Below are 26,286 nucleotides of genomic sequence, written 5' to 3'. Positions count from 1 at the left end.
CTAAGCATTAAAAAGCCATGTCTTCAAGCTCTTCCTAAATTGAAGCAAATTAGGAGTACTGTGTAACGCCAGTGGTAAGGAGTTCCACAACTGAGGTGCCTTAGAGCCAAAGGAGCGGCCCCCAGTGCGGGCCTTATGCACGCGAGGAACCACGGCAGTAAAAAGAGCTGCAGAGCGCAGTAGGCGAGCAGGGCGATAGAAAATCAACCTGCGCCGTAAATATCCGGCCCCAGAGCCAAACAGTGCCTTGTGCATCAACGTAAGGGATTTGAACATAATCCGCTTACGGATAGGCAGCCAGTGGAGCTTCTGAAGCAGCCCCGAGGCTCGCGATAGCCTATGCAGGCCAAAAATCGCGCGGGCAGCAGAGTTTTGTGCCACCTGTAGACGCTGGACCAGGTAGTCTGGGAGGCCGAGGAAAAGGGCATTGGCATAGTCCAGCCTGGATCCAATGAGCGCCTGCACGGTAATCCGCCTATGCTCCGCAGAGAGCAATGGAAGAAACTTGCGGAGCATCCTCAGAACACCAAAGCAGGCGCCCACCAGACCAAGTACATGGGCTCTCAATGACAATTTATTGTCAAGTTTAACCCCGAGATTTTTGGCAACCAAAGATGACTGTGCCGGGGGATTCATTTCAACCGGCCACCATTGTCGCCACTCAGGGTCAGTGGCACATCCAAAAAAGAGAACCTCAGATTTGCTGGAATTGGCCTTCAAGTTGTTATGCTGGAACCAATCAAATACCATGGCCAAACAGGCCCGAATACCCTCTCCATCAAATGGCTGGTCTTTGCCACATGTGAAGAGGAGTTGCGTATCGTCGGCGTAGGACACGATCTGGGCCCCATACGCCTCCACCGCCGCCGCCAAAGGGGTCATAAAGATGTTAAATAATGATGGGCTCAACACAGAGCCCTGTGGAACCCCAACCCCCAGAGGCGGCATCTCGGCGGAGCGCTGCGAGACCCAGATCGTCTGGCGGCGGCCTTCCAAAAAAGATGTAAACCATTTGAACACCGTCCCCCTAATGCCGATGTCATGAAGCCTGGCGAGGAGCGCCGCATGAGGGACGGTGTCGAAGGCCGCCGACAGGTCCAACATGACTAGCATGGCCTTGCCACCAACATCCAGAGTCTCCCTGATGATCTCAGAGACCTCCAACAGAGCCGTTTCCGTACTAAAATTAGGACGGAATCCGGATTGCGAAGGATGGAGCAGATGGTTCGTTTCTAAAAAGCTCGACAAGACGCCATGAACATGTTTCTCGGTGATCTTAGCCAACGCCGGCAAGAGTGAAATTGGCCTATAATTGGCCAAGACCTCAGCATCAAGACCTGGCTTTTTCAAGAGGGGAATGACCATCGCCCTCTTCCAGGTACAAGGCACCTTCCCTTCCCTCAAGGAGGCGTTGAGGATAGGATTAACCAGAGGATTCACCACCGCCGCCATCTCAGCCAAAAATCTGGCGGGGCAGGGGTCAAGTGGCGAACCCGATTTAAGGCTGGCAAGCAGCACCCGCGACGCCTCGCTCGTGACAGCAGGAAAATCTGTCAGAACAGCGACAGGCGTGGGCGGTAGCTCACATCCCGCACCGGGGCCGCAATCACTATCCACGGTGCTCTCCGAGAAGGAGGCTTGAATCGCCTTGATTTTATTGGTGAAGAAGCTGGCAAGATCACAAGCCCACGACTCCGATGATACTAACGGGGGTGTCTGGGAGCTGGGGGACGTGAACTCCTTCACCACCGTGAAGATCTCCTTGCAGGAGTTCGCCGCTGCCTCAATCCTCCTAGCCAGGTATGCTTTCTTGGCCTCCAAGATGTCCCGGTGATAGGCCTTGATAGCCGCCCTGTAGGCAAGTTTAGCCTCCCCATTATACTGAAGGCGCCAGGCCCGCTCAGCAACCTTGCACTGGCTGCGAGCCACCCTCAACGCCTCAGTAAACCACGGCGCAGATTGCCGTGCTACCGTGGACCGAGGGGCAACTTGCGGGGCAAGATCGTCCAACCTTTCGGTCAGCCACGACTGCCAGGCCTCCGTGTCTTTTTCCAGAACACCCGAAAGCTGACAGGGGTGTTCCGCGAGCGCCTGCTCCAGCATATCGGCTGTCACTCTGTGCAGCGCTCTCGAGGCTGGTCTGGGTAACACGGGAGCAATATTGCCCGGCCGCCCAATCTCCGACACCGAGAACTTGATCAGCCTGTGGTCTGTCCAGAGCACAGGCAAGGTTTCTACATCAGCAACCGGAACTGATGAGAACACTTGATCAAGAGTGTGCCCTCTCTCGTGCGTGGGACCAGACACATATGGGACAAGACCCAGAGGGGATGTTATATCCAGCAGTTTAATTGTGTCCGGGTCGCCTGTCACATCAAGATGGAAGTTAAAGTCGCCCGCCACTATACAATGCTGAGTGGTCAGTGCCAGCTCAGAGATGGCAACCTGCAGATCCTCCAGGAAGGAACCCATAGGGCCTGGCGCCCTATAAACCAACAGCACCTTAAGTGCTTGGGACGGGGACAGTCTAAGCGTGAGGGCAATGGATTCCGAGCTCCCAATGGGGTTCGGGGGGAGAACCGAGCATGAGACACTCTTCCTCACCACCACCGCCACTCCACCGCCCCTGCCCTTCTCTCTGTCCTGCCGGTAGATGTTATAAGCCGGAGGAATAGCAGAGAAAATGTCAGGGTTCGACGCTTCTCCCAACCAAGTTTCGGTAAGGAGAAGACACAAAGGGTTTTCCCTCACAAGAAGATCGAATAAGTGTAGAGCGTGACAGCCCAGCGACCTTGTGTTCAGCAACAAGCACAGATGTTTAACGGAAGCCTCAAGAGGTCTATGCACGTTGACCGGTGTCCACGTGGGCGACCAGCCACAGGCCGGACAGCGCCGTTTGCCGTTACAGCGCCCAGGGAAGACCGAGCGGCAAGAGCATGAGAAAGTCCGCAAGGCACGCAACATCGCCGAGGTGTAAGTACGCATCCTCCCTCATCAACCGGCCGTGACGCAGTCCTCCGCCGCCCCGGCGCCTCCGGGACGCTGACGGGCGCAGACGGGCAGGACTCCGGCACGACTCAGGCTAAGCGAGGGCGTCCACCTGCGCGTACCGCTGCGCGTAGGGGAGCGACTTTAAATAGGCTCACCTGCAAGCCCTTGGCGCGCGAGTCCGCTCAAAGATGGCGGCCGAAATTGAGACCCGGACCCACCAAAATAGTGGTGCTTTGGAGGCACAGGGGTGCCCTTTTTATATGCAGTAAGGGGAGCGGAGCAAAGCTGCAACCAGCGAGTTTTAAAAACAGGTAAGTCAGTAGACCACACAACACAGCAAAACCCAAATACAAAAACGAGGTCGCGTTAAAAATATTACACAGCGCTATTCCAGCGCGCTTCCAGCGATGTGGTAGGTGGTAGGGGACCCGACCACACGAAGGACCGCCTTAAATAGGCTCACCTGCAAGCCCTTGGCGCGCGAGTCCGCTCAAAGATGGCGGCCGCCGCCGAATCCCAAGCCCCAAACCAAGATGGCTGCCGAAATTGAGACCCGGACCCGGACCCACCAAAATAGTGGTGCTTTGGAGGCACAGGGGTGCCTTTTTTATATGCAGTAAGGGGAGCGGAGCAAAGCTGCAAACAGCGAGTTTTAAAACAGGTAAGTCAGTAGACCACACAACACAGCAAAACCCAAATACAAAAACGAGGTCGCGTTAAAAATATTACACAGCGCTATTCCAGCGCGCCTCCAGCGATGTGGTAGGTGGTAGGGGACCCGACCACACGAAGGACCGCCTTAAATAGGCTCACCTGCAAGCCCTTGGTGCGCGAGTCCGCTCAAAGATGGCGGCCGCCGCCGAATCCCAAGCCCCAAACCAAGATGGCTGCCGAAATTGAGACCCGGACCCGGACCCACCAAAATAGTGGTGCTTTGGAGGCACAGGAGTGCCCTTTTTATATGCAGTAAGGGGAGCGGAGCAAAGCTGCAAACAGCGAGTTTTAAAAACAGGTAAGTCAGTAGACCACACAACACAGCAAAACCCAAATACAAAAACGAGGTCGCGTTAAAAATATTACACAGCGCTATTCCAGCGCGCTTCCAGCGATGTGGTAGGTGGTAGCTATTTGGAAGTAGCATTATACTTCTAGAATGTGCTATGAACTTGTGACCTAGTGGTTTCACTGGATTGCTATGTACAAAGAGTAAAGAGTGTATTGTGAGGGAAGGGTGTGGAAGAGACAAAACATTTTTTTTAAAGTAGAGGAATGATGACACAATTTAAGTAATGGCAAGTTTTAATTTCCAACTCAGGACTTTGTAATACACTGTTTTGTAGTTTTCTAATTAAAAAAAAATTAACCTAGATATAGGTTTGGACTCTCATTTATTTCGCAATATTTCTCAGCGATGATCGAGAAAACATCGCGAACACACATAGATAGGAATCTATTTTCGAAAGAGAGGGAAAGGGTTAACATATACTAACCATTCACAAGAGGAGATAGCGTACTCTAAGATGAAATACATGATTTGATTTGCTGCCTTTCTCATGATCACAGAATGCAAAGTTGAAGAGGTTGCCAGTTAATGGTTGATTTGTATGAGAGTTGTGTACCATTCTTGTGCTTAGTTAACAGTGTCAAAACTATCCACAAAGAGCCAAAACAACAATAGAGTCTACAAACTGAATTCACTGGTGTGTACATAACTTTTTAATTCTTTATTCAAATTATATTACAAATGAAGATGTATATGAGAGTTTGGTTAAAAAAAAGAGTATCACAGTGATATAAAAAGGTATATATTAGGGGAGTAGTCTAGTCACAAATAAAAGATGAGAACATGTTGTCCGCAGTTGTATGAATTAGAAAGAAGTATTACTTGTTAGGTATGTATTGAGAAGTGTTTGTCATGGGAAGTGTTTGTCAATGTGGTTTTTGACTTATATGACCGCTTTGCATATGCTCAGATGGTGAGATATGGATCTTGTGGTTGCACATAGCTATATATATAGTGGGACGTTTGAGTTTACTTAAAGATGCAGAGAGGTATATATTTTTGGAAAGATGGCTTGAAGGTGTACATAAAAAACAGACAAATTCAGCCGTTTTAGTTACCTGAGTTAACTATAACTCTCACCCCGCAATGCACTGCTTATAACCTAACATACTACATCACTCATGACATGGTCAGTGACATCACTCATGACATCTAAAATGACATCAGTGGTGACATCAGTGGTGACATCAGTGATGACATTGTCCACAGCATCTCTAATGAGCCCACTCACACCCCTTTAGAATCTTTTATATACCCACTGATACTCCCTCACAACCAGTCACAAACTCATCCACAGAGCCATACCAGTACTTACACACCCATTCACTAATTTAAAGATCCAAACACACATCCACTTGCTCACCCATGCAGCCACTCATACACCCACTCACTCATTAATACAGCCATGGACATTCTCCACTCATAGACCCCTACAAATACTCATGCTGAGTGAGTCACTCTACTCACACACCTAGAAACTCAACCAAACGGTCAATCACACAGCGACATACTCACCCAAACAGTTACACACACACACACACACTTACTTACACATATAAATAGTAACACGTAGTCACTCACCTATACAGTCACTGACAGAAGCATGCACTCATCCATATAGCTGCTCCCACATTCACTCATTCATGCATATAGGCACTCATATACTCAGTCACTCACCTATACTGCCGTTCATATACTTGGTCACTCACGCATACTGACATAAGCACTCAATGACTGACATAGCCATACAGCTTATCACACATGCACTCACTACCCCATACAGCCACTGACTTACCCACTCACTCATCCATCCAGGCAGTCACATACATCCTCACCCCCACACACAGACATCCAGGCAACCATAGTTAGTCATACAACCAATCAATCACCCATATAGCCATTCACGTACCCACTAACACACTCATACACCTACTTAGACATCAACTGACAGATACCTACATTCACCACACAACTACTCACTCACACATACATTCACTGAGACACCTAATCACTCACTTATGCAGTCAGTCACGCACCCACTCAGTCATCCATACAGTCACTCATACACCCACTGATTCACCAATACACTTTGGTACTTATATTTAACACTCATAACCTTTTTAAAAACACAGTCACTGGATGATGTAATCAGTGATGTAATCAGTGATGTCATTTGAGATGTCATCACTGATGTCACTTACCATGTCATGAGTGATGTAATATGTGAGGTCATAAGCAGTGCAGTGCGGGGGCACGAGAGTCAGGTAACTGTAACTACTGAATTTCTCTGCTTTGTATGAGTAAAATCTGCCCCTAACTATAACGTTCCAGTAATCTTTGTTTTTTATATATATTATTCTTGTTAGTTTAACCCTGAAGGATAAACATGCATACACTGTACCTGTATAAAAAGGTAGCAGAAGAAGAGGCAATCGTAACTGTAGCCATGAAACCACATTTAATAAACACTAGCAATAAAGATCTTGGAGAAAAAAAATTGCCTCGGTCTCCACTTTAATTTTTTTTTGGACCATTCAAGGGACAAAGTAGTGTGAATAGCAAATTCTTCAACTAGCTTTAAAAAAAATGTAGGGGTAGATTTACAAGCCCCTTGGGACCGACACATTTACGCCGCCATTGCGTCACTTCTGTGACGCAGCGGCGGTGTAAACCATGCGCCATGTTGCAACTTATTTACAACGTGACACATCTAGGGAGATGTGTCACGTTGTAAAGCCCTGCACCTCATTAAACCAGCATCAGGTTTAATGTTTGCAGGGTGGGTGTTCCGTCGGAAGAAACCTCGTAAAAGTGACAGTGAAATTTACAAGATTTCACGGAGTCACTTTTCAGAGGCCGCTGCGACGAAACCTTACGCCTGCTTGAAGCAGGCGTAAGGAGTGGCGCAGAACGTTAGGTATGGGCGGCCCCTGAGTATTTCTGGAGTTGCGTCGTGCTTGCGACACGAGTTCAGCAATGGGCCGCCCTTAAGCCATCAGATGCGAAACGCATCTGTCTATCCCTGCTCCATGGTGTGCCGCATTGTAAATGCAACGCATCCGTGGTGGCGGAAGGGTAGAATTGCGTGTCGCATTTTTACTGGCGCATCCCTGCTGATATGCAGGGATGTGTCAGTCCTTGTTAATCTGCCCCCTAATGTTTAAGCATACTACATCTCACTGCCTTTGCTTCAATACACACCAGGGCAAAAATAAGAATAATAGGATATATAAATTGATCTACAGTGCAATACAATAAATCTACCAAATTTGTTTTCTTTGTGGAAGGTGTCTGTGCCTGAACTAAGCAAGTGTGAACCAAGAATTTCCTACAGAAACCAATTTACCTTTGTGGATGTGTATGTGTGAGAGCTCAGTTACAGCCCACATCATAACTTCTAGCTGTTCAACCCCATAACTTAAGACTATGTTTCACTGCAGAGAAGAAACTATCATTGAGGACACGAGAGACTCGAGGCTAGAGAGGATACATTTAGGGGTGGGCGGAATTCGCGTAAGGGACTTATGCGGAGAGGCACGGAGATTGAACCAATCTCTGTGCCTCTCCGCATATTTCCGTTACGCGACGCCCACCCGCCGCCCACCTCCCGCCCGCCTCCAGCCCGCAATATTAAATGTGATTAAAAAGCCTTAAGATAAGATTAAAATTAAAACTTACCTTATCGCGGCGTCATCCTGGGCAATCTAGCCTTCTTCTTGGAACTGCGCATGCGAGGGAGCCTGCACATGTGCATTCCACACCAGGAATGTGCATGCGTAGGCTCCCGCGCTTGCGCAGTTCCAAGAAGTAGGCTAGATGGCACAGGATGGCTCCGCGATAAGATACGTTTTATTTTAAATCTTATCTTAAGGCTTTTTAATCACATTTAATATTGCAGGCGGGTGGCGGGCGGGCAGCCACTTCCGTTATGTCCCCGAGTGTGTGGAGATTTGCCCATTTCTCCGCCTTAATTGCGAAAGGCAGAAGGGGCAAATCTCCGTACATTCCGTGGGCGGAACAGAGATGTCCGCCCACCATTAGATACGTTCAAGGGAGTATGAGTGAAAGAACAGCAAAGAATTACAATAATGTAAAACCGATATTTCAACATGTATCCACCAAAGACAAGGAAAGAGCAATAGCAGAAAGACTATCACCCTTTTCTTCCCTACCCAATGAGATGCAATGATAAAAACAAGGAAGGAATTGAGAGCGATTGTGCATAAGATCCAAGATTCCGGCTGTGGCATAGGCTGTCTACCTCGGTTTCTGGTGATACTCTATATGCTGAATTGTGGCGAAGTTGAGGATATGTGCAGCTGTGGGGAAAGTGTGAAGTCCTCAGCTCCAGATAGTGGTATTTTTTATGGAGGTTTTGGTTATAATGAATAGGTCCAGTAGCCAAGGTGTAGATTATTGATGAAGGTTTATTGAATTTTAGTTGTTATGATGGTCTTGTAGGAAACTCTTTACTTAGCTCCACCAGGAGCAGCCTCCTTGCTGCTTAGCCCATATTCCACCTGACATACTCTATCTCACAGGCACCCTAGCATTCCGTTCATCACCATGTGCACCAACATTCCATACAACACATTCACACTGGCTGAGCAGCATAGACTCAGCAACAGGGAAGATGCAAAGTACTACATCAGATATAACAATTTTCCCTCTGTAAAGCACAGGTTTGTTGACTGCACTTTCAGTAAGGTGACTGTCCAAGTCATCTTGTGCGAGGAGGCTAGCGTTCAAGAAACGTGGGATCTGAAACTTTCCACTCATTTTCTTAAATGAGCTTTGCACAGCATATATCAATATTTTATCTTTGACACATTAAGAAGGGAACTTTGTTTGGTGATTAATTAAACCAATTATAATTAGTTTAGACTCCTGCAGTTGGCTGCCTCCTGGTGGTTGCCTGGGGGAGTTGGACGCAGGGCTTGACTGCAACCTGGTACTGTGGCCAACGCCACGTGAGATGAAAGGCTGTGCGCAGCATGGCGTTGGCTGCCTATGGGGCGTTGGCTGCTTGCGGGTGGGTTGGCCACAGGGCCTGGCTGCAGGCCATGCACTGCGAGGGGTTGGCTGCCTATGGCAGGTTTCCCGCAGGCTCTCGGCACCAGCCGTGCGGCTAACCGTGCATGATGGGTGGGTGTTGGCTCTATTACTTTACATTAATATTACTTTACATGAATTAAAAAAACTGAAATTCACTGAAAAAACAAAGGTTAAATTAAATTTATAGTTAGGTGTGATACGAAAATCTTTTTTTTTTAAACATAGAAATTCACTTAAAAAAAACAAAGGTTAAAGTATTGTTATAGTTAGGTGAATAGGTCAGTGACAACATTTACATTTTGATTTAAAAAAAACACAGAAATGTACCAGTTATAGTTAGCAGAGCTAGCTATAACCTGTGACCTGTCATGAACTGCTTATGACCTCACATATTGCATCACTCCTGACATGTTCTATGACATCATTCATGACATCATTGGTGACATCTCAAATGACATAATTGATGACATCACTAATGACATCACAGTAGACCTCATCCAATGAATGTGTTAGTTTGTTTTATAGTTTATATAGCGTTGGGTAACTACCCCAAGGGCTTAGACATTTCGAACATGTTATAAATCTGTGTATTGAAGAGTAACTCTTTGTGCAGATGACAGTTGACAAACCTGTGCAAGTATGGTCCACGCAAGGTTTTTGGTTCTGCCCATAAATTTTCCAAAAGGGCAATGATCCTACGTAGTAGATACTAAGTTTTGTAAACAGACTAGGGCCCACATGCATCAAGGTAAATTGCATTCGCAAACGGTGCAAATCGCAAAATTCGGCCGTTTGCGAATGCAATTCTCAAATTTTGGATGCATCATGCTTTTCGCAATTTTAGAAATCGCAACCATGTTGCGATTTCTAAAATTGCAATTGCATTTAAGAAATCGCAATTTGAGATTTCTTAAATGCAATGCATGAATATTTTTAAATTGCGAATTCGCAATTTGGAAGGGGTAAATTAGCATGAAGTTGAACTTCATGCTAATTTACCAAAAACTTTCAAACATGCACAAGTTACATATTTGAAACTTTTAATTTACACACACACATGTCCTTGGGGCATGTGTGTGTGTAAATGGATCTTAAAGTTAAATTTCAGGGGTGCAGGGAGGGGTTCTTTGGACCCCCCCTGCACCCTTGAAATTGCATTCACATTTTGCGATTTGCAAAATGAAATTCGCAAAATGTGAATGCTTTCCCATTCATTCCTATGGGCCTTTTGGCCCATAGGAATCAATGGGAAGGGTTTCCTTAATTGCGATTCGCAAATTGTGAATCGCAATTAAGGAAAAATAGTGAATCGCAAAACAAAATGCGAATTTTTCATGCATTGCCATTTACGATTTCTAAATTGCGATTCCTTAATTTTCGCAATTTAGGAATCGCAAACGGCAAGAATGATGCATCTACCCGTTGATGTTTTAAATAGAATCACAGTGGCATGTCAATTTCAACATAAAATAAGACTGTTCACCAAGTACTAATCAGTGTACATGGCTTGTTTAGCTTCATAAAATGGGCTATCTGTAAAGTTTGCACCACATTATGAAGGCTGCCGGTAGTATGACTTTTAGTACTGTCAGACCATGGGTATTGTTTAATGAACAGTGACTCTTTGGGCAGGTTTGACATTAAGTCAACACTGTTCTTAATAGATACTTTTTAATAAGCTGTGGTGTATTTCTCATGAGAGTTTCACTGTCTGCAAACAATGTGGTATAGAATAAACTCGCTTCATAGAATAAACACTTTTTACAGTACCCACTTTTCTACCTATATCCATTTCATTTCTCACTGTAGGTTCGGTGACTATGAAGGGTTTGATGCAGATAAAGGCTGTCTGTAGTAGGGCATCAGTTATGAAACAAAAGTTGAGTATCTGGAGGAACTTGGTTTTCTCTGAACAGTTGCCTACAGATTTAACACCATGTACGGTAGGGATTACCCATCTATCTGTGGTTGATTGTGTAGAAAAGGGGCCTTTTATATGGTGATGTTGGATAGACTTCACTATGCAATACTGTGAAAACGCCAAAGATGGTCCTTGGGTTCACACTAATAAATCCTTAGCTCAGTCCTGGTAGTGTGGCGAAGAGCAGTCAGGCTTTACTAGAGGAACATGTGTTAAGCATTTCAGAGTATAAACATGGATGATAAGTAATTGGCACAACTTGAGAGAAATCTGATGCCAATTTATAATAATAGAGTGTATTTTTATCTTAATTCAGACACCAAAATGAACAGTATAGCATACATATGACCGGAGTTATAGATTCTACAAGCAATATAAAATCAGTGAAAAATAATACAGTGAAAATGTAATCTTAAGCTTGATGGGAAAACCCACTAGTGACAATCTGCCACTTGCAGGTTGAGTTATGTGGTACCCTTGCAGGGTAAAGGTGATGTGGTCCCAGGACCAGGCAACAACATTCAGTCCAATTTTACCTGTCCCTTTATATCCCGGTGCAGCGTTGTTCTGGCAGTTTCTGTTGCTAAACGGGAGCTGCAGGAGAGCTGCTTTTACTGCTTACATGGTGCAACTGGGAACAAGATGCAAAATCACAACAACGGGGTGGTTTCCAATGTCAGTCAAAGGTCAGATGGAGTTCCATCCAGGTGCAGCATCGAGTGAATGGGTAGGTCCCTCGACTGCTGAGCAACAAGCTTTGGCAGCAGCAATCTTTGAAAAAAGGTACTTCGACCTCCAGTGGTCCCATGGAACACGGTAGCTGCCTGTAACTTCGTGGAAGGCATGACCACACTTCCCACAATTCACTAGAAAATCAGGATATGGGAAATCCCACAGAGGGCCTGATGGCCAGCAAATCTTCAGATCCAGAGCACTATTTTACCTGCAGTTTGCAGGAGACTAGAACCATTAGTCCAGGGGAGTATGAGGGTGTATCAGGCTGAGGTCTGGTGTCAGCGGTAGCACTTAACTTATACATTTGAGGCGTTAGGGTTGTGGGTGCAAGTCATCAATAGGCTGCTTGCCCACGACTAATCCGCCCCCGAGATGATCACATCCAGGGATGTGGGCACCTTCTCTACCTATAACCCTCTATTCTGCCCCTTTTGTAAATGGCAGAACCCTTCTTTCCGTGTACAGACTACTCACCCTGGAGATGTGGCCTGCCTTCTAGGGGTGTATATCTCCTTGCCTTCCTAATTTCCCTCCTGCCAGGGGCGGAGGGAGCTATTTCCTCCTCTGGGTGTCAGCCCCGATGCATATACAGGCTGTGCAGTCATTGAAGCTCACTGACTTGATCTGATACTTCACTAACCTTCCTAGGAGGGAGGTGTGATCTCCATCCTCCCCTTCCTTTTGTCCTGACTCCTTGGTATGATCACATTGCCTGGCAGGAAGTCAGAATCCTGTCTTGGTGGCAGAAAGTGTGGGCTGCCAACCAGAGCACAGAGAAGCTGGGACAACCAGGTGGAAAACCTCAAAGGTAGCCACCTAGCTGCATTCCACATTGCCCTTGACACAAAATTCATGTCAGGGGTGAGAAGGCACCTTGTTTAATACCAAACACAACATATTTAGACGGGAGAATAATGGAGCTGCCAATCTCGGGTTTGCCCGGGTGCCAGCCCATGTTATCCTATGGACCGTCAAACACTTATAGTCTACTTTAATGATAAAGAGCACTATGGGGACATATAAGCTTAGACTTGCATGCCCATACCTCTAATCGACTGCTCCCTGCCTCCTGGGCTTTAGGAGGCCTTCCTTAGGGGTGATTGATTTATAATAAAGGTAGAGCACTCATTCTGCCACACATGGTGCGGCAGAGTTGAGTTTGAGCAGTTTGCACGGCTTCTGCACTCTGCAGTGGCAGGCCTGCTAACAGTAATTTACTTGAGTCACTCAGGGAGGCACAAACAGTGCTGCAGGCCTTGGGACCCATTTACCACCCATTCCCTGGGTACCCCTGGTACCATATACTAGGGACTTATAAGGGGGTAAAGTCCTTCTCAACTGAATATTTACTCATAACAGTTTTAGGGAGAGCGCACTGGCACTGGGGTCTGGGTAGCAGACTCCAGTGCACTATCAAAGTCATAACCCTCAGCATTGGAGCAATAAGTGTGTATGGGGGTGACCACACAAAAGGTCACTTTCTCACAGATTGTTAAAGTGAACTGAGATATCCATGAAGTGTATGGTATAGGGTCAATGTTACACATAACACAAACTTGATACACCTAAGGGATTTGTATGTGTGATGCCAAAAACTGATACTTCACATTATTCTGAGTTAGTTTGAACTTACTTTCAGACTTCTAATGCCATATCTTTTTATAGACTGATTTATGCAAAAGGAGAATGGATGATATCATCAGTGACATCATGAATTATGTAATTTGAGATGTCATCAGTGCTAAAATCAATGAGCATGTCATGAGTGATGTAATATGTGGAGTTGTTAGTTAATTCTAATATTGATTGCCCTTTTCCTCCGTGAGAACCTTTCCTGCCTCTACAACTTCCTTAAAGTAAACCTGATGCTCCTTACCTCGATGGGTGGGCGTCACCCCTGCAAACCCCACTTACCTTCCCTGATGACTGGATGCCTTTGATCATGGCAAGTCCCACTAGGCTCCAGGCGAAGAGTAAGCAGAGGGTCATCCTCCAGTTCAGGCCTCCTCCATCGTCAATTGTGTCAGAGATATTCAGAGCCTCACGATACCAGAAGTAGGTGGTGGCTGAGCTTTTGTCACATTCTGCCTCGACAACTGTAAAAGGGAGAATGCTGAGAATGACACAGTCTACTGATCACCGACTCTTGCAGAAATCTATCTGCAGTATACCCCCTTGATCAGACAGGTACACTTGTGGGTGCCCCTTATTACTGCAGTTCACACAACGCTAGTAGTCCTCGTACTGCAAACCTATTCATGTCTAGGAAGTGTTACCTATGCGTGAGCCCCCATTTAACAATTGTTGGTACTTATAGCTGAGTAACTGATCCACATAAAGACGAATGATCTAACAAAGAGCCCATTCAGCAGGGGTATTTAAAGCTTGTTCATAGGAACTGCATAAGTGTAAAACTATTCCCTCCTCATCCTTAATCTCACACAACCATAACGGGTGCCATATACTCCGTCCCTCTCTTGCCCTTTAACATCACACAGGGGTTATCCGGGGTGAGCAGGGTTGCCTGAGGCTCAAAACCATCTTTACCAATAACGTGGAAACAAATTATCTGTGGTCTCCTCACCTGCCTTAGATCTGTTACAGAGCTGTGGGGACATGAATGGGGGTCATAGTTGGGATTAAGATTCACATTAGGGTAAGTAAGAGAGGGTGGGTGGAACATGTTGGCTGGATCGCTTCACTGGCAATGGATCCGCTGTAGGAGATGCAACACTCCGCCCAGAGCAGGGTTAGGGTTATGTTTATGGACATACATAGAGGCTGATGGGTGCACATTAGAGTTAAAGAGCTGGGGCACAGGTTCTACAGAGTTCTTCTTCTCTGAAGTATATATTGCAGGGGATGACTTAGAGCAGAGCAAGGATTCGGGTTACATTACTGTTATGGTTAGGACTTGGTTAGGGCTATCACTAGAGAGTTAGGCAGATTAAGGGGTACAGGGTAGGGACAGAGTCAAGGCTGTGCAGAGCTCCTCGCCTACAGTGGATCCGTTCTGGTGGAAGAGTCGAGCATTTTGACTGGCCAATTGTTAGAGGCTGAAGTTGCAGGTTAGATTTAGAGGCTGATGGTGGAAGAGCTGCTCACCTGCAGTGGTTCCGTTGCGGTGCACAGGACACTCCGCCCAGGGCAGGGGGTACTGGAAGGACTTGAAGAAGTAGAAGATGCTCCAGCCAATGATCACGTTGTAATAAAGTCCAACAAAGAGGCAGACCTGAGGCAAACGTCAGAAAAGATACACAGTAAGGCTGAGGAACAAGAGAATGATGATGAAAGAGACAGAAATGGTGAGAAGGGAGAGCCTATGAGTCTGCTGGAGGATGTAGGATGGGAAAATACGAGACGGAAGAGATGGTAACTGCAAGTCTGAGAAGATAAGAGTGAAAGACGAAAATAAAACAGCAGCAACTGTGATGCATCAATGACTGGATAATGAAGGTGTGTATGGATGGGTAAATAGGGGAGTGGCTGAGTTTATAGATAGCCAAAAGGGTGAGTAACTTTTGTTATGCAGACTTGTACAGCACACTATCACCGGGAGGGTATCCTAGAGCTGATGGAGTTAGGAGAGAAGAGAAGCCTTCTGTACCTGACAGGGCCACGGCTGCTCACACCACTCTGCCGTCATTCATACATGTACTCATCATCTTACTCACCCATTTGTCTACCCACTCACTGATTAATCTATCTATGCACTCTTTTACCCTTTCATTAATTCATACACTCCTATTCAGCGAGCCATCAATCCATATATAATCTACTCTATTTATCTATGCACCCGTTCATTCAATTATGTGCTCATCCAGTCATCCATCTGTGCACTCAGTCACTCACACATCTATTCAAACTTGCAATCAGTAACTCCTGTATACATTTATCCATGCATTTTGGTATGATGTGCTATAATATGAGTGTATAGCGCTTACTACGATTCACAAAAAATGCTGCTTTGCTTAGCAGATTGGTAGCCCACTACACAGTGAGAGCTCAATGTTAGTGATTGAGTCATGTATAAGTGTTACTGTTTGCCATACTATTTTCATGCCCTGTCATGAGTTTTGGAATATGTATTTAATGCGCATTTATTATGCAAATCCTCATATAATGAGACTAAAGTAGTTGTATTGGCATTTATATAGCACATTCTACCCATAAGAAGGTGCAGGGGTGCTGAAGTGCTTTGAGGATGCTTAGCACATCACTTGGTGCAATACTTACAACATTAGCGACATTTGTCACGTAAAATGTGTTAACATTCATCATGTTGTTCATCACAGAGTTGACATTCAGGTTTTAATTAGTTTGCCAAGCAATTTGTTGTGCACTCTGTTATATAAAGGTGTCACAAACTTCCATGTAATCTGTCATAGTATATGTCGTTAAGTGGTTATGTAATCTGTCATATAGGCAGTTATTGAGGTGATTGGGCACTCAGAAATGTAGTGCTTATGCTAGCAAGTCATGCAAGCAGTCATTCAAGCAAATAACTACATTTGAGCAATAGTGCTACCAATGTGATACTGTACGCAGCCTTTCCAGAAGCAACAGAACCCCAGCCCTTGATGGCAGTTCTTAGCTTGCAGGAAGTACAGAATAGTGTCAGCCTTGGAGTGACAGGATCCTAGTGCCTGGCACCACTACTAAGTCACCAGGACGCAGTACATGTAGTCAACATAGGAGCTACAGAGCCTAGCCCACCCAGAGGACGGGGCTAGACCACCACTAGATACTGGGAGGTCTAGTCGAGTGAACGAGCGAGAGACACCACAGTAGATAATACACGGCTTAACCCGAGAAGTATTGTCTTTTTAGATAGACACTATTCTCGACCGTGGTGACATCGAGTTGTGGCTTTAAGAGGAGTGTGTTAGGTTAAGTGAAGTGACAGTGAGTGAGTATGAGGTGAAAGGACAGAAGTCAGGATGAAAGGACAGTTGAGATTTAGCCTAATGCCCAGCTTGAAAATAACATTCACTAGTTTCTCATCAAGAGCTGCCAGTGGCAGGTAGATTGATAGATTTCATACTTTTCTTGCTAGGGTCCACCCAGGAAAGACAGAGCTGTTGCTTGTTGAAAACAATGGAGGTATTATTTGAAAGAAGAAGTGTAAATACCCCACTCAGTTAATATTCACAATCCTTTTCAGTGTGAACCAAAACAATGACTAAATAAACCTGAGTTCAATCCCCTGGTAGCTATGGCACAGAGCAGACAAGCTTAATTTAAGGCAATGTGTAAAGTATTTTTGCAGAAGAAAAAAAGTAACAAAGTCAAAATGCAAAACAATAAAAATCCCAAAATGAATTAGAACAATAAAGTAAAATTTAATAAACAAAATTACACCTAAATGACCAAACATCCAATAAGGGGAACCAGAGATAAGAATTTTTAAAGTTTTAGGGAGAAATAGAGCTAGGAAGCCAAAAGCGCCAATGGTAGTCAATGGTTAGGGTAGAATCCTAGCCCACCAGGACCTCAAGGGGGGCACTTAGATACTCATAAGATGTCAGGCAGAGGCCCCAGCAGAGTTCATTCTCATTCCAGTTGTTACTGGTCAGCGGGGCAGTTACAAGAAAAGACCTCTTGGAGCTTGTTTTGTCCCTGTAACTTTAACAGGAGATCAGCTTTATGACCCTTGGAGTCCACTTCTTTGCCCTGTGTATAAGAGGAAGCGTAGGTCTAGTCTTCTAGGCTCTTCTCAGGTGTCAAACAGCAGGTTTAGTCCCCTTGTGATCTTCCACAGGTCCAAGTATGTTCTACAGTGATTGACTGGAGGTGCCATATATATGCTTGTCACAAGCGGGAATGACCCCTGGGACTTCCCTAAACAATGGGATAAGGAGTCCTGGGGGCAACCCTACCAATGTTGGACATTTGTAAGGTGACCAAAGTCTTCTGCCACACTAAACTTGAGTTCTGAAGCTGGGAGGGGGGGGTATGTGGGGAGTGTACAATGGTAATCCTAGTGTCATCCCATATCTAACACTAAACTCCAGTTTTAGGCAGTCTTTGTACCCCCAACAAACTTAGTGACCGAACACTGGTAAATTCAAAGTTGGGCTTTCTGCAATCAAACAGTGGATGCACACAAAGGGTTCTGGCATTCTGTTCCTCTCCTCTGAGGAGTGCCCCATATCTTATATCAGAAATGCCAGCTGACCTTTTAAGCAGGATTTGGCACTCAAGTAGGATTTTAAACTCTAATGTCAAGGGGAACACTCACAGCCCCACCGTGGTAGCCACTTGAAACTAGTTCTGGGGCAGCTCTCCCTCCCACTGGGGTTGGTACCTGGCTGGCTAGCAGAACAAAAGGGGAGGCAGGCCCAGGTGAGCTGCATCCTCCTGTGACAAGTAAGGCACCTTTGAAATGCATATCAAAGAAAGGGAGGGACTGGGAACTGTATTTAAACAGGTCCTGCACACAAGCTCCAAATTAGGATGTGTATCAAAGGGTGTGCAGTTCCTAGCAGGGAGTGCAATACATTACTTATATGCCTGTGTGACATGTAGCGTTTTTAGAACAAACCAAGCACCATATTTCTACCACAAACAAACGGGTATTCCACACATCCCATTGAGAAAATATACCCGCTTTTCACCAGAAACCGCTTGGAAAGCGAAAATCAATAAAGTTATGCTGATACTTTGCAACGTCCAGTAGCACCATGGCAGTATGGGGTGAAACAAACCCGATAAGGGGTTTGCATACTCTTACATCCCTAACAGGCAAGGTCTTTGCACTTTATGTTGACAGATAAAACCACCCCTTGACACTGCCTGGGAGGTGCTAGGTCCACGACATGATGTCCTCCTAGACCTATGCATCCTCACTTTGAGCACGCATTCTATGTTATCCAATACTAATACGCTTTTTGTGACATGAAGCGTTTTTACATTAAACAACGCACCATATTCAATTAGTTTCTACCACTAACACGCGGCTTTTCCGGATCTCATTGAGAATACATAACCGCTTTTTACCAAACACCGCTTAAACAGCTAAAATCAATAAAGTTGAGTTGATATTGATACTTTCAAGATGGCCGCCTGGGTTATCCCCCTAGTCTTTGGACGACTTTGACGCACGTTTTGCTGACAAATACTCCGGAACCGGAAGCAGCCAGTAGGGGGCCCAGAGCAGGGGTAGGGATTACGCTAGTTGCCTGCCACCCTTCCAATAGTAAACACCTGCACCATGGGAAACACCGGTAAGTGATGCATATGACTAGTTTTGTGACTCTGGAATTAACTCTTGTTACAGCCTCAGAACGACGTGCTCTGCCTTCCCCGTAAATCTGTAGGCTCCTATACTGGGGGTGAGTTGTTTTGTTTTGTGCTACACTGACTCCATACCGTCCTTCTGGCACGCTGCATGCGGTGATACCTTTCACTATCACCTTCAATCTACCCCCTATACCACTGTGTGTGTGTATTGTATTGTGTGAATGCCCTCAATATACTTACAACCCCCTCCCTGAAACATCCGGCACCAGGCACATCCTAAGCGGCAGCCGTATACACCCATGTTTCGTAAAACATGTTAAATAGTTCTTGGGTTCCATCTTATGTTTAACCTGCTTTGCGTTTTACCGGAGATGCCTTTTTAAGCTCATCGCAAAGTTTGGCACCAGCTACCATGTTTTAAGCACTATAACTTACGCCTGCAGGGGCAACCTACATAAGTGTAAGCCAGTGCACTTTTGCGGGAACACATATGTGCTTCTCACAGCCCGCATTGAAGACGGCCATTGATGTGAATACCTACATAGTGAAAAGAAGGGTACCTCTACGTGCACATGATGCACTTCTGACATATATGTGTAGCACCACATACCTTGTGAGGTGACACCTGTCCATCTTGTCACCTTTCACATTTAGTGGCACCGTGGTGCCCATATGTTATGTTATTTTAATTTGTAAAGCGCACGTATACCCGGAGGTGTCTTGGCGCTATGGACGGCGGGGGGTCTGCAGCTGACAACTAGTACTGGAACAGCCAGGTTTTCAGGCCCTTCCAAAAGGAGATGAGGGTGGCTACGCTTTTGAGCTCAAACGGAAGGGCGTTCCAGAGCTTAGAGGTGAAAAAATGGAAGCTGTGACCGCCCCATTGTAAGGTGCCGATTTTTGGCACCTGCAGAAGTTTGGTGCCGGAGGAGCGAAGATGTCTGGTAGGTTCGTACCAGGCAAAAAGATTCTGCAGAAAGACCGGACCCTTATGGCTCAGGGCTTTATAGGCAAGAGAAAGAGCCTTGAATTTAATCCGTTGTTCCACTGGAAGCCAATGCAACCTTCGAATTTCAGCGGTGACCGAATTATTCCTAGGAATGTTAGATAGTAGCCGTGTCGCTGAATTCTGTACACTTTGAAGTTTTTTCAAGCATTGCTTCTGTACATTTCCCAATAGTCCATTACAGTCCTCAAGTTTTGACTGGATTAAGGATGTGACTACAGTTTTTCTTGATCTTCCTCACCTTTTTAATAAGAAAGTGACTGGCCAAAACCGTTGCGTTAGTGTGTTGGATAAGAGAAAGTTTGTGGTCCAGCCACACCCCCAGATTTTTGGCTTTTACCATAGGTTTGGGGGCTCACTCATCTCCACTGGCCACCACAGGTTGCCCCAGCTCTGTAGCAAATTGCCAAAAATTAAAATATCTGTTTTGTCAGAGTTTACCTTAAGGCGATGAGCATTCATCCATTGATTAACGGTACACATGCAGTTTCGAAATTGTAGGGTAGGAGGGGTCTCATTTTTGTATGCTGTTACCACAATCTGAGTGTCGTCGGCGTAAGATGTAAGGTTAAAACCAAAACTCTGAATTAGCGGAGCCAGTTCCAAAACATACACGTTGAAGAGTGATGGGCTCACGAGGAGCTCTGAGCCACTCCACATGGAAGGGTATAAGAATCTGAGAGGTATGTATCGACCAAGACCGTTAGCCTCCTATCCTTAAGACAGGAGGACAACAGGGCCAATGCTGATCCCCCGACCCCTAATCTCTTGAGCCGCTTATGCAGGAGAGAGTGGTCAACGGTATCCAAGGCGGCTGACAGGTCGAGGAGTATCAGCACCGCTGTGCCACCCCGATCCATCACCGCCCTGATCTCTTCTGTGGCTTTGATAAGTGCTGTTTCGATACTATGTTCGCGACGAAAGCCAAACTGTGAGGAATCCAGCAAGTTATTCTCATTGATGAATTGGGTTAGCTGGGAATTCATAATTTTATCAATTATTTTAGCCGGCAGTGGTAGCCGGGCTATAGGCCGATAGTTATTGGGGTCTGAAACATCCAGCGAGGGTTTTTCAGCAATGGTAAGATTGATGTATCCTTCCAAATTGAAGGGAATGTACCAGAAATGAACATAGGGTTAAACATTTCTGTGAGTCCTGGACTGACCAGGTCTACAATTATTTTAAGAATTATAAGTTTATGTTTATGTTTGTATAAGCTTTATTCGAGACAATTCTCATAAAAGCGCATTAATCAGAATATTTACACAAAATACATAATACAGAATAAAAAAATTCATTAAACACAGTGCAGCTCATACAACATTACTGATAAAACAATATATGCCAATACATAAAAAACTTTAAAAAGATTTCCTAATTACATACGACCCCCCAAGAACCGTCGTCTTATCGCCCAAGCCCAACCCATGTATTTGGCGACACCCATAACTATCGAATCCTGCTGTGTTGTGCATAAAATTCTTAGGGCCACTGAACTTTCGCGTGTCCCCAAGTTTTTACATACCGGCGAGAGCCATTTCCTCCTCGGATTCACGTAGGCTTCACATGAAAAGAGAAAATGGCCAAGGCTCTCCTCGGCAATTTCGCAGGCAGGACATAGACTGTTGGTGGATCTGTGCCAGCCAGATGTCAATTTATTAAGAGGGATAGATCCTGACCTCAGCTGGAAGACAAGTTTCCTGTCCATTGGTACCGTAACATTATCCCAATAGTTTTCCAAGACAGGTGAAATTTTAATCTCCAGGAAACGGCCAGACATAGAATCTGCCCTATTGTCATTCAGCATCTTACCGCCCACCCAATCCCAATATTGTTTTTTAAGAGCTTCTTTACTTGGGAAGGTTTCTCCCTCGGGGTTAATCCAAAGATTTGAAAACCCTAGATTTTCCAACATGGTCTTCAGATGTTTTAACCATTTTATTTTATGGAAGACGTCTTCCTTGATGATCCACAGAAAACTCTCAGCGTACTGTCTTATTTCCGGAGTCGTCCAAAGGCGTCTCCAGTAAAGAACTGGCCGCAATCGAGCTCTGTCGATAATCGTGCGTCTACCAAGCTCCAGGAACAATGGGATTAGGGGGGTGCTCTGTGGAAGTCCTGTAATTCCACGCATGAACTTGTTCTCGGAGGTCTGAAGAGCCGTCAGACCATTCCAAGCCCATAGTTCAGCGCCGTATAAGGTAGCACCCAGAACCTTCGCGTCATACACCGTCAGGGCGGGTTTTATAGGTTTTGTTTTTGATTTACGGTGTTCCCCCCTTAGGACACCCGATAGCTGCTGGTGCTTTAGGACTACTTTGTTCACGTGATGCGTCCAGCCAGTCCCCCCCGCAATCTGCACTCCCAAATATGTAAATTCATTGACTATATCGAGCCTGCTGTTATTTAGGGTAATTTTAGGATAGCTTCTGCGTCCAGCAGAGAAGGCCATTAGTTTAGTTTTTCCTACATTTACCTCAAGCCCGTGCTCCAAGCAAAAAGCATCAAAAATGCTTAATGCACGTTGCAGCCCCATAGGAGTCTTAGACAGAATAAGAGTGTCGTCAGCGAACATCAGGATCGGGACCCTGGTGTCCGCTAACGATGGGGCGTCAACACTAGCCCTCAACATTCTCTCGACTATCCCGTTAATGAATAACGAGAAAAGCAGAGGGGCCATGGAACATCCCTGCCTAACACCCCTTTCAACAGGAAAGTCCACCGTTGTCTCGCTACTTCCTCCCCATTGGACTCTGGCAAAATTGGATTCGTGCAGTCGCATGATTAAAGTTAGCAGTTCTGCAGGAATCCCTAACTTTCGGAGCACCGACCATAGTTTGTACCTGGGGACTAGATCGAACGCAGCCCGCAGATCAACAAACGCGACATACAGGCTGCCCCTCCCCAGCTCAACGGTCTTCCACCGCAATATAGTGAAGCGAAAGACCTGGTCGATGGTACTAGTAGCACGCCTAAATCCCGCCTGGTATGGTGAGAGGGCGCTGTTATCTTCTACCCAGTCCATTAGCTGGTTGGTTACCATTCTCCCGACTATTTTCTGCACGGTGGCTATTAAGCTTATAGGCCTGTAATTAGCAGGAAATGAGCGGTCGCCCTTCTTGTGGATGGGGATAATGGTTGCACATTTCCAGGTATCTGGAACCACTGCCCCCTTTGCTAGAGCATTTGCTACAAGCAGGATGTATCTCGCCCATCTGGCCACATCATATTTAAAAATATCAGGGGGGATACCATCTGGGCCTGGCGCCCTCCCGCATTTTGCAGAACTAATGGCAATTACTACTTCACTAAGGAAAAAAAGATCTTCGATTGCGTAGACCGGTGTTATTTCATCAGCTGTCACAGACTTATTACTTTCCGCATACTGGGGCCCAAAATAATCAACCCAGGATTCCACTGATACATTATTGTCGGGTTTTGCTGGGCCCGCACCACTACCCCACTTGATAATTTTCCAAAATAACATTGGGTCTTTATTATCAGAGGCTTCTTTTAGTTGGGCCCAGTGATCTTCGTCCCATTTCTTTTTTGCACGATAAATGGCTGCTTTGTACAATTTCCTATTCTTTATCACTGAGGCACGATCCCTGTTCCTTATCGCATGCCCCAAATCTAGACGTGCTGCTCTACAATGGTTATCGAACCACCTACCCACTTCTTTAGTTTTCTTCCCTTTTCTTTGCTTTATGAAAAAACATGGTCTTAAAGCGGAGAATAACTTATTGTGGATTTCTGTGATAACGTTGTCCCCAGGAGCCACTAGGGCTACTGCTTCGATCGCAGAAATTGCACAATCTACCTTGTTAGTTATATATGTCATAGTGACTTCATTTGCTAGCACCTTGGGCCATTTTAACCTTCGCTCATCATTGCTTAACAGAGGAGTTTCGTCATGTGTCTCATTAGGATTTCCTGAACCTGTATTCCACCACTTGTGTGACACACATAGGGGGTTGTGATCACTTTCAACCCGGGGCCTGATTGCCATGTCAACAACCCCATTCCACAGCTGGAGACTACACAGTATATAATCGATTCGGCTCCTGTTAATACCATTGTCAAAGGTAAAACTGCCCTCCTTATCACCAGGTGTCCTACCATTGAGGGCTCTTAGACCGTATTCCGAACATATTCCATTTAATAGGAGAATCTCTTTAGTCCATTGCTTCACAGGTAGTAAGTTTAAAGAAGGTACTCCCCATAGATTGTCCTCTTCACACTCGATGAGGACGTTTGTACAAGTCAAGGGTTCAAAAGTCCTGTTTAGGTCCCCAGCAATTATCTTTACATTACCCTGGGAATTGACCTCCATAACGTCGGACAACAACTCGATTGTAGATGAATTTGTTACTTTACCACCTCTCACATAGACATTGTATAAATCTATTGGTGGACCATTTACAACAGAGATTCTAAGGGCTTGTAAATCACTATTTCCCAGGTCTAGGATTTTTATATCAATGTGCAAACCCTGTCTAACCCACACAGTTAGGCCACCCTTTGGCCTCCCTCTTCCCCCTTTTGTGGCAGGTATATAGTAATTCAAGTAACCTAAGCAAAAGAGTGGATCACAAGCCCAGGTTTCTTGAAAACAACAGATGTCAAAACCACTTATAAAATCCACCCAAAGTTGGGAGTCCAACTTGCTAGCCAATCCGGCGACATTCCAAGACAAAAAGGTGCCAGTATCTACATTTGACCCATCCCTGGCTTTGACAAGTGGAGATTCATGGGATGACATCGGTATTCCCATTAGGCTGGCCAGCCTTTCTGGGTCATCTACTGTGGCCACAGCTAAATCATCCATTACAGGGTGTACGATATTTGAATTTAATGTTCCTAGTCTAGAACCACCTTCGTCGGTCACACACCCGGCCTCAGTGCTATTCTCCATAATGTCTGTAGCAATAATATTACCACAGACATCACCTGGCGCCTCTGCTTCTTTTGTAATTCCACCCACGTTGTCAATACCAGTATGTCAATACCCCCACCCTGAGTCCTGCCATCCTACATGGGGATTATTGTGTGTATGTGGGGTATAATTAAAGCTAACATGGGGAGGTGGTAAAGAAATCACTGGCCGTAGCGCCATTGGGGGGACTATGGGCTCGTTGAGTAGACTTGTAGTTACACTTGTTGATCTGGGGTAAAAAAAGGTGAGGTCCACAATACCAATACCGCCCTTATTTGTTCCCCATCCTTGCCTTGTTATCCACCCCACCACCCTAGGATCTTGAAAATTAACCACTATACAGTCCCCCCCCAGGGTTTTTGGTGTATAACCCATCCAGTCTATTCTTCTTGCCCCTATTATTAACCCATCAATGTCACCCGGCAGAGGACGATTTTCCTTTAACCAGTGCATGGTCTTATTTTTAAGCATCTGGAAATTTTCTCTCTGCCCTTATAAGTGGACAAGGGTCAGTGGGAGACCCCGATTTAGAATCCTGAATAAGTCTGGCTACAGTGTCAGTAGAGATGGGCAAAAACGCAATAAGGGTATTAGTGTTGAGCTCTCTAGTGGAGGGTTCGCTAGGAGAGGAATGGGTTGAGTCTTGAAAGTTTTTAAAGATGTTCAACACTTTTGTTCTAAAGGCGGCTGCAATGTTATCACATATCTTTTGGTCACTCTTGATCCCAAGGGTCTTAGAAGTGGTGAGTTTGTTCACCACTGTGAATAGTTCTTTGGAAGAATTTTTTGCTTCTTTGATTTGTTTGGTGTAAAAATCTCTATATATATAATATAACCTTGACACTGTGAACCTTACTGAGCTACCAGAGAGTATAATACCACAAGCGCATGCCACTTGACAGCTACACCACAGTAGTTTTTACTGTTTAATATCGGGCATTGCAGCGCCGGGCTCGGCAAGGAACATGGCCCAATGATGAAGCATGACATCCCCGGGGTGTGTGAGGGCATCACGAAGAAAGACCTCCCTTTCCCCTGCACTCCCTGCTAGGAACTGCACACCTTTGAAATGCACCAAGGATCTGGCATTGCTCCTAGGCTATCCTTTCAAGGCCTATTGTCCCTGCCCTGGGAGCAGTTTACATCTTACTACAGAGAAGCCATCAAGCTACCAGGTGACAGCTGAATACTTTTTAGAATGGCTTCCAGAGGCTTTCGGCAGGACAAAATAACTTTTCTAAAGTACCTTGTGTGTATTAGTCAAAATTAGGCCCGGGCAGAGTTCGCAGAGTTCCGCTATGTGGAACTCGGTGAAGTGACCAAAGAACTCAGCTGCG

The 26,286-nt window shown here is 45.6% G+C and overlaps 1 protein-coding gene across 2 annotated transcripts in view; it reads right to left on the bottom strand.

The window, feature by feature from the left end:
* SLC6A17 (solute carrier family 6 member 17) overlaps window positions 1–26,286 on the bottom strand; it is a 138,826-nt gene that overhangs the window by 90,549 nt on the left and 21,991 nt on the right. For both annotated transcript variants that reach the window (XM_078641311.1, XM_078641312.1), the window contains exons 3-4: window positions 14,871–14,997; window positions 13,680–13,861 (exon numbers count right to left, since the gene is read on the bottom strand). In XM_078641311.1, the coding sequence (XP_078497437.1) occupies window positions 13,680–13,861; window positions 14,871–14,997 (309 nt within the window). The remainder of the gene's footprint in view (window positions 1–13,679; window positions 13,862–14,870; window positions 14,998–26,286) is intronic.

Source organism: Lissotriton helveticus, chromosome 5_1, assembly GCF_964261635.1.
Source record: "Lissotriton helveticus chromosome 5_1, aLisHel1.1, whole genome shotgun sequence".
Taxonomy (NCBI): domain Eukaryota; kingdom Metazoa; phylum Chordata; class Amphibia; order Caudata; family Salamandridae; genus Lissotriton; species Lissotriton helveticus.
Note: the sequence above shows the minus strand (reverse complement) of the source record. Positions and strands in the feature narration are given on the sequence as shown.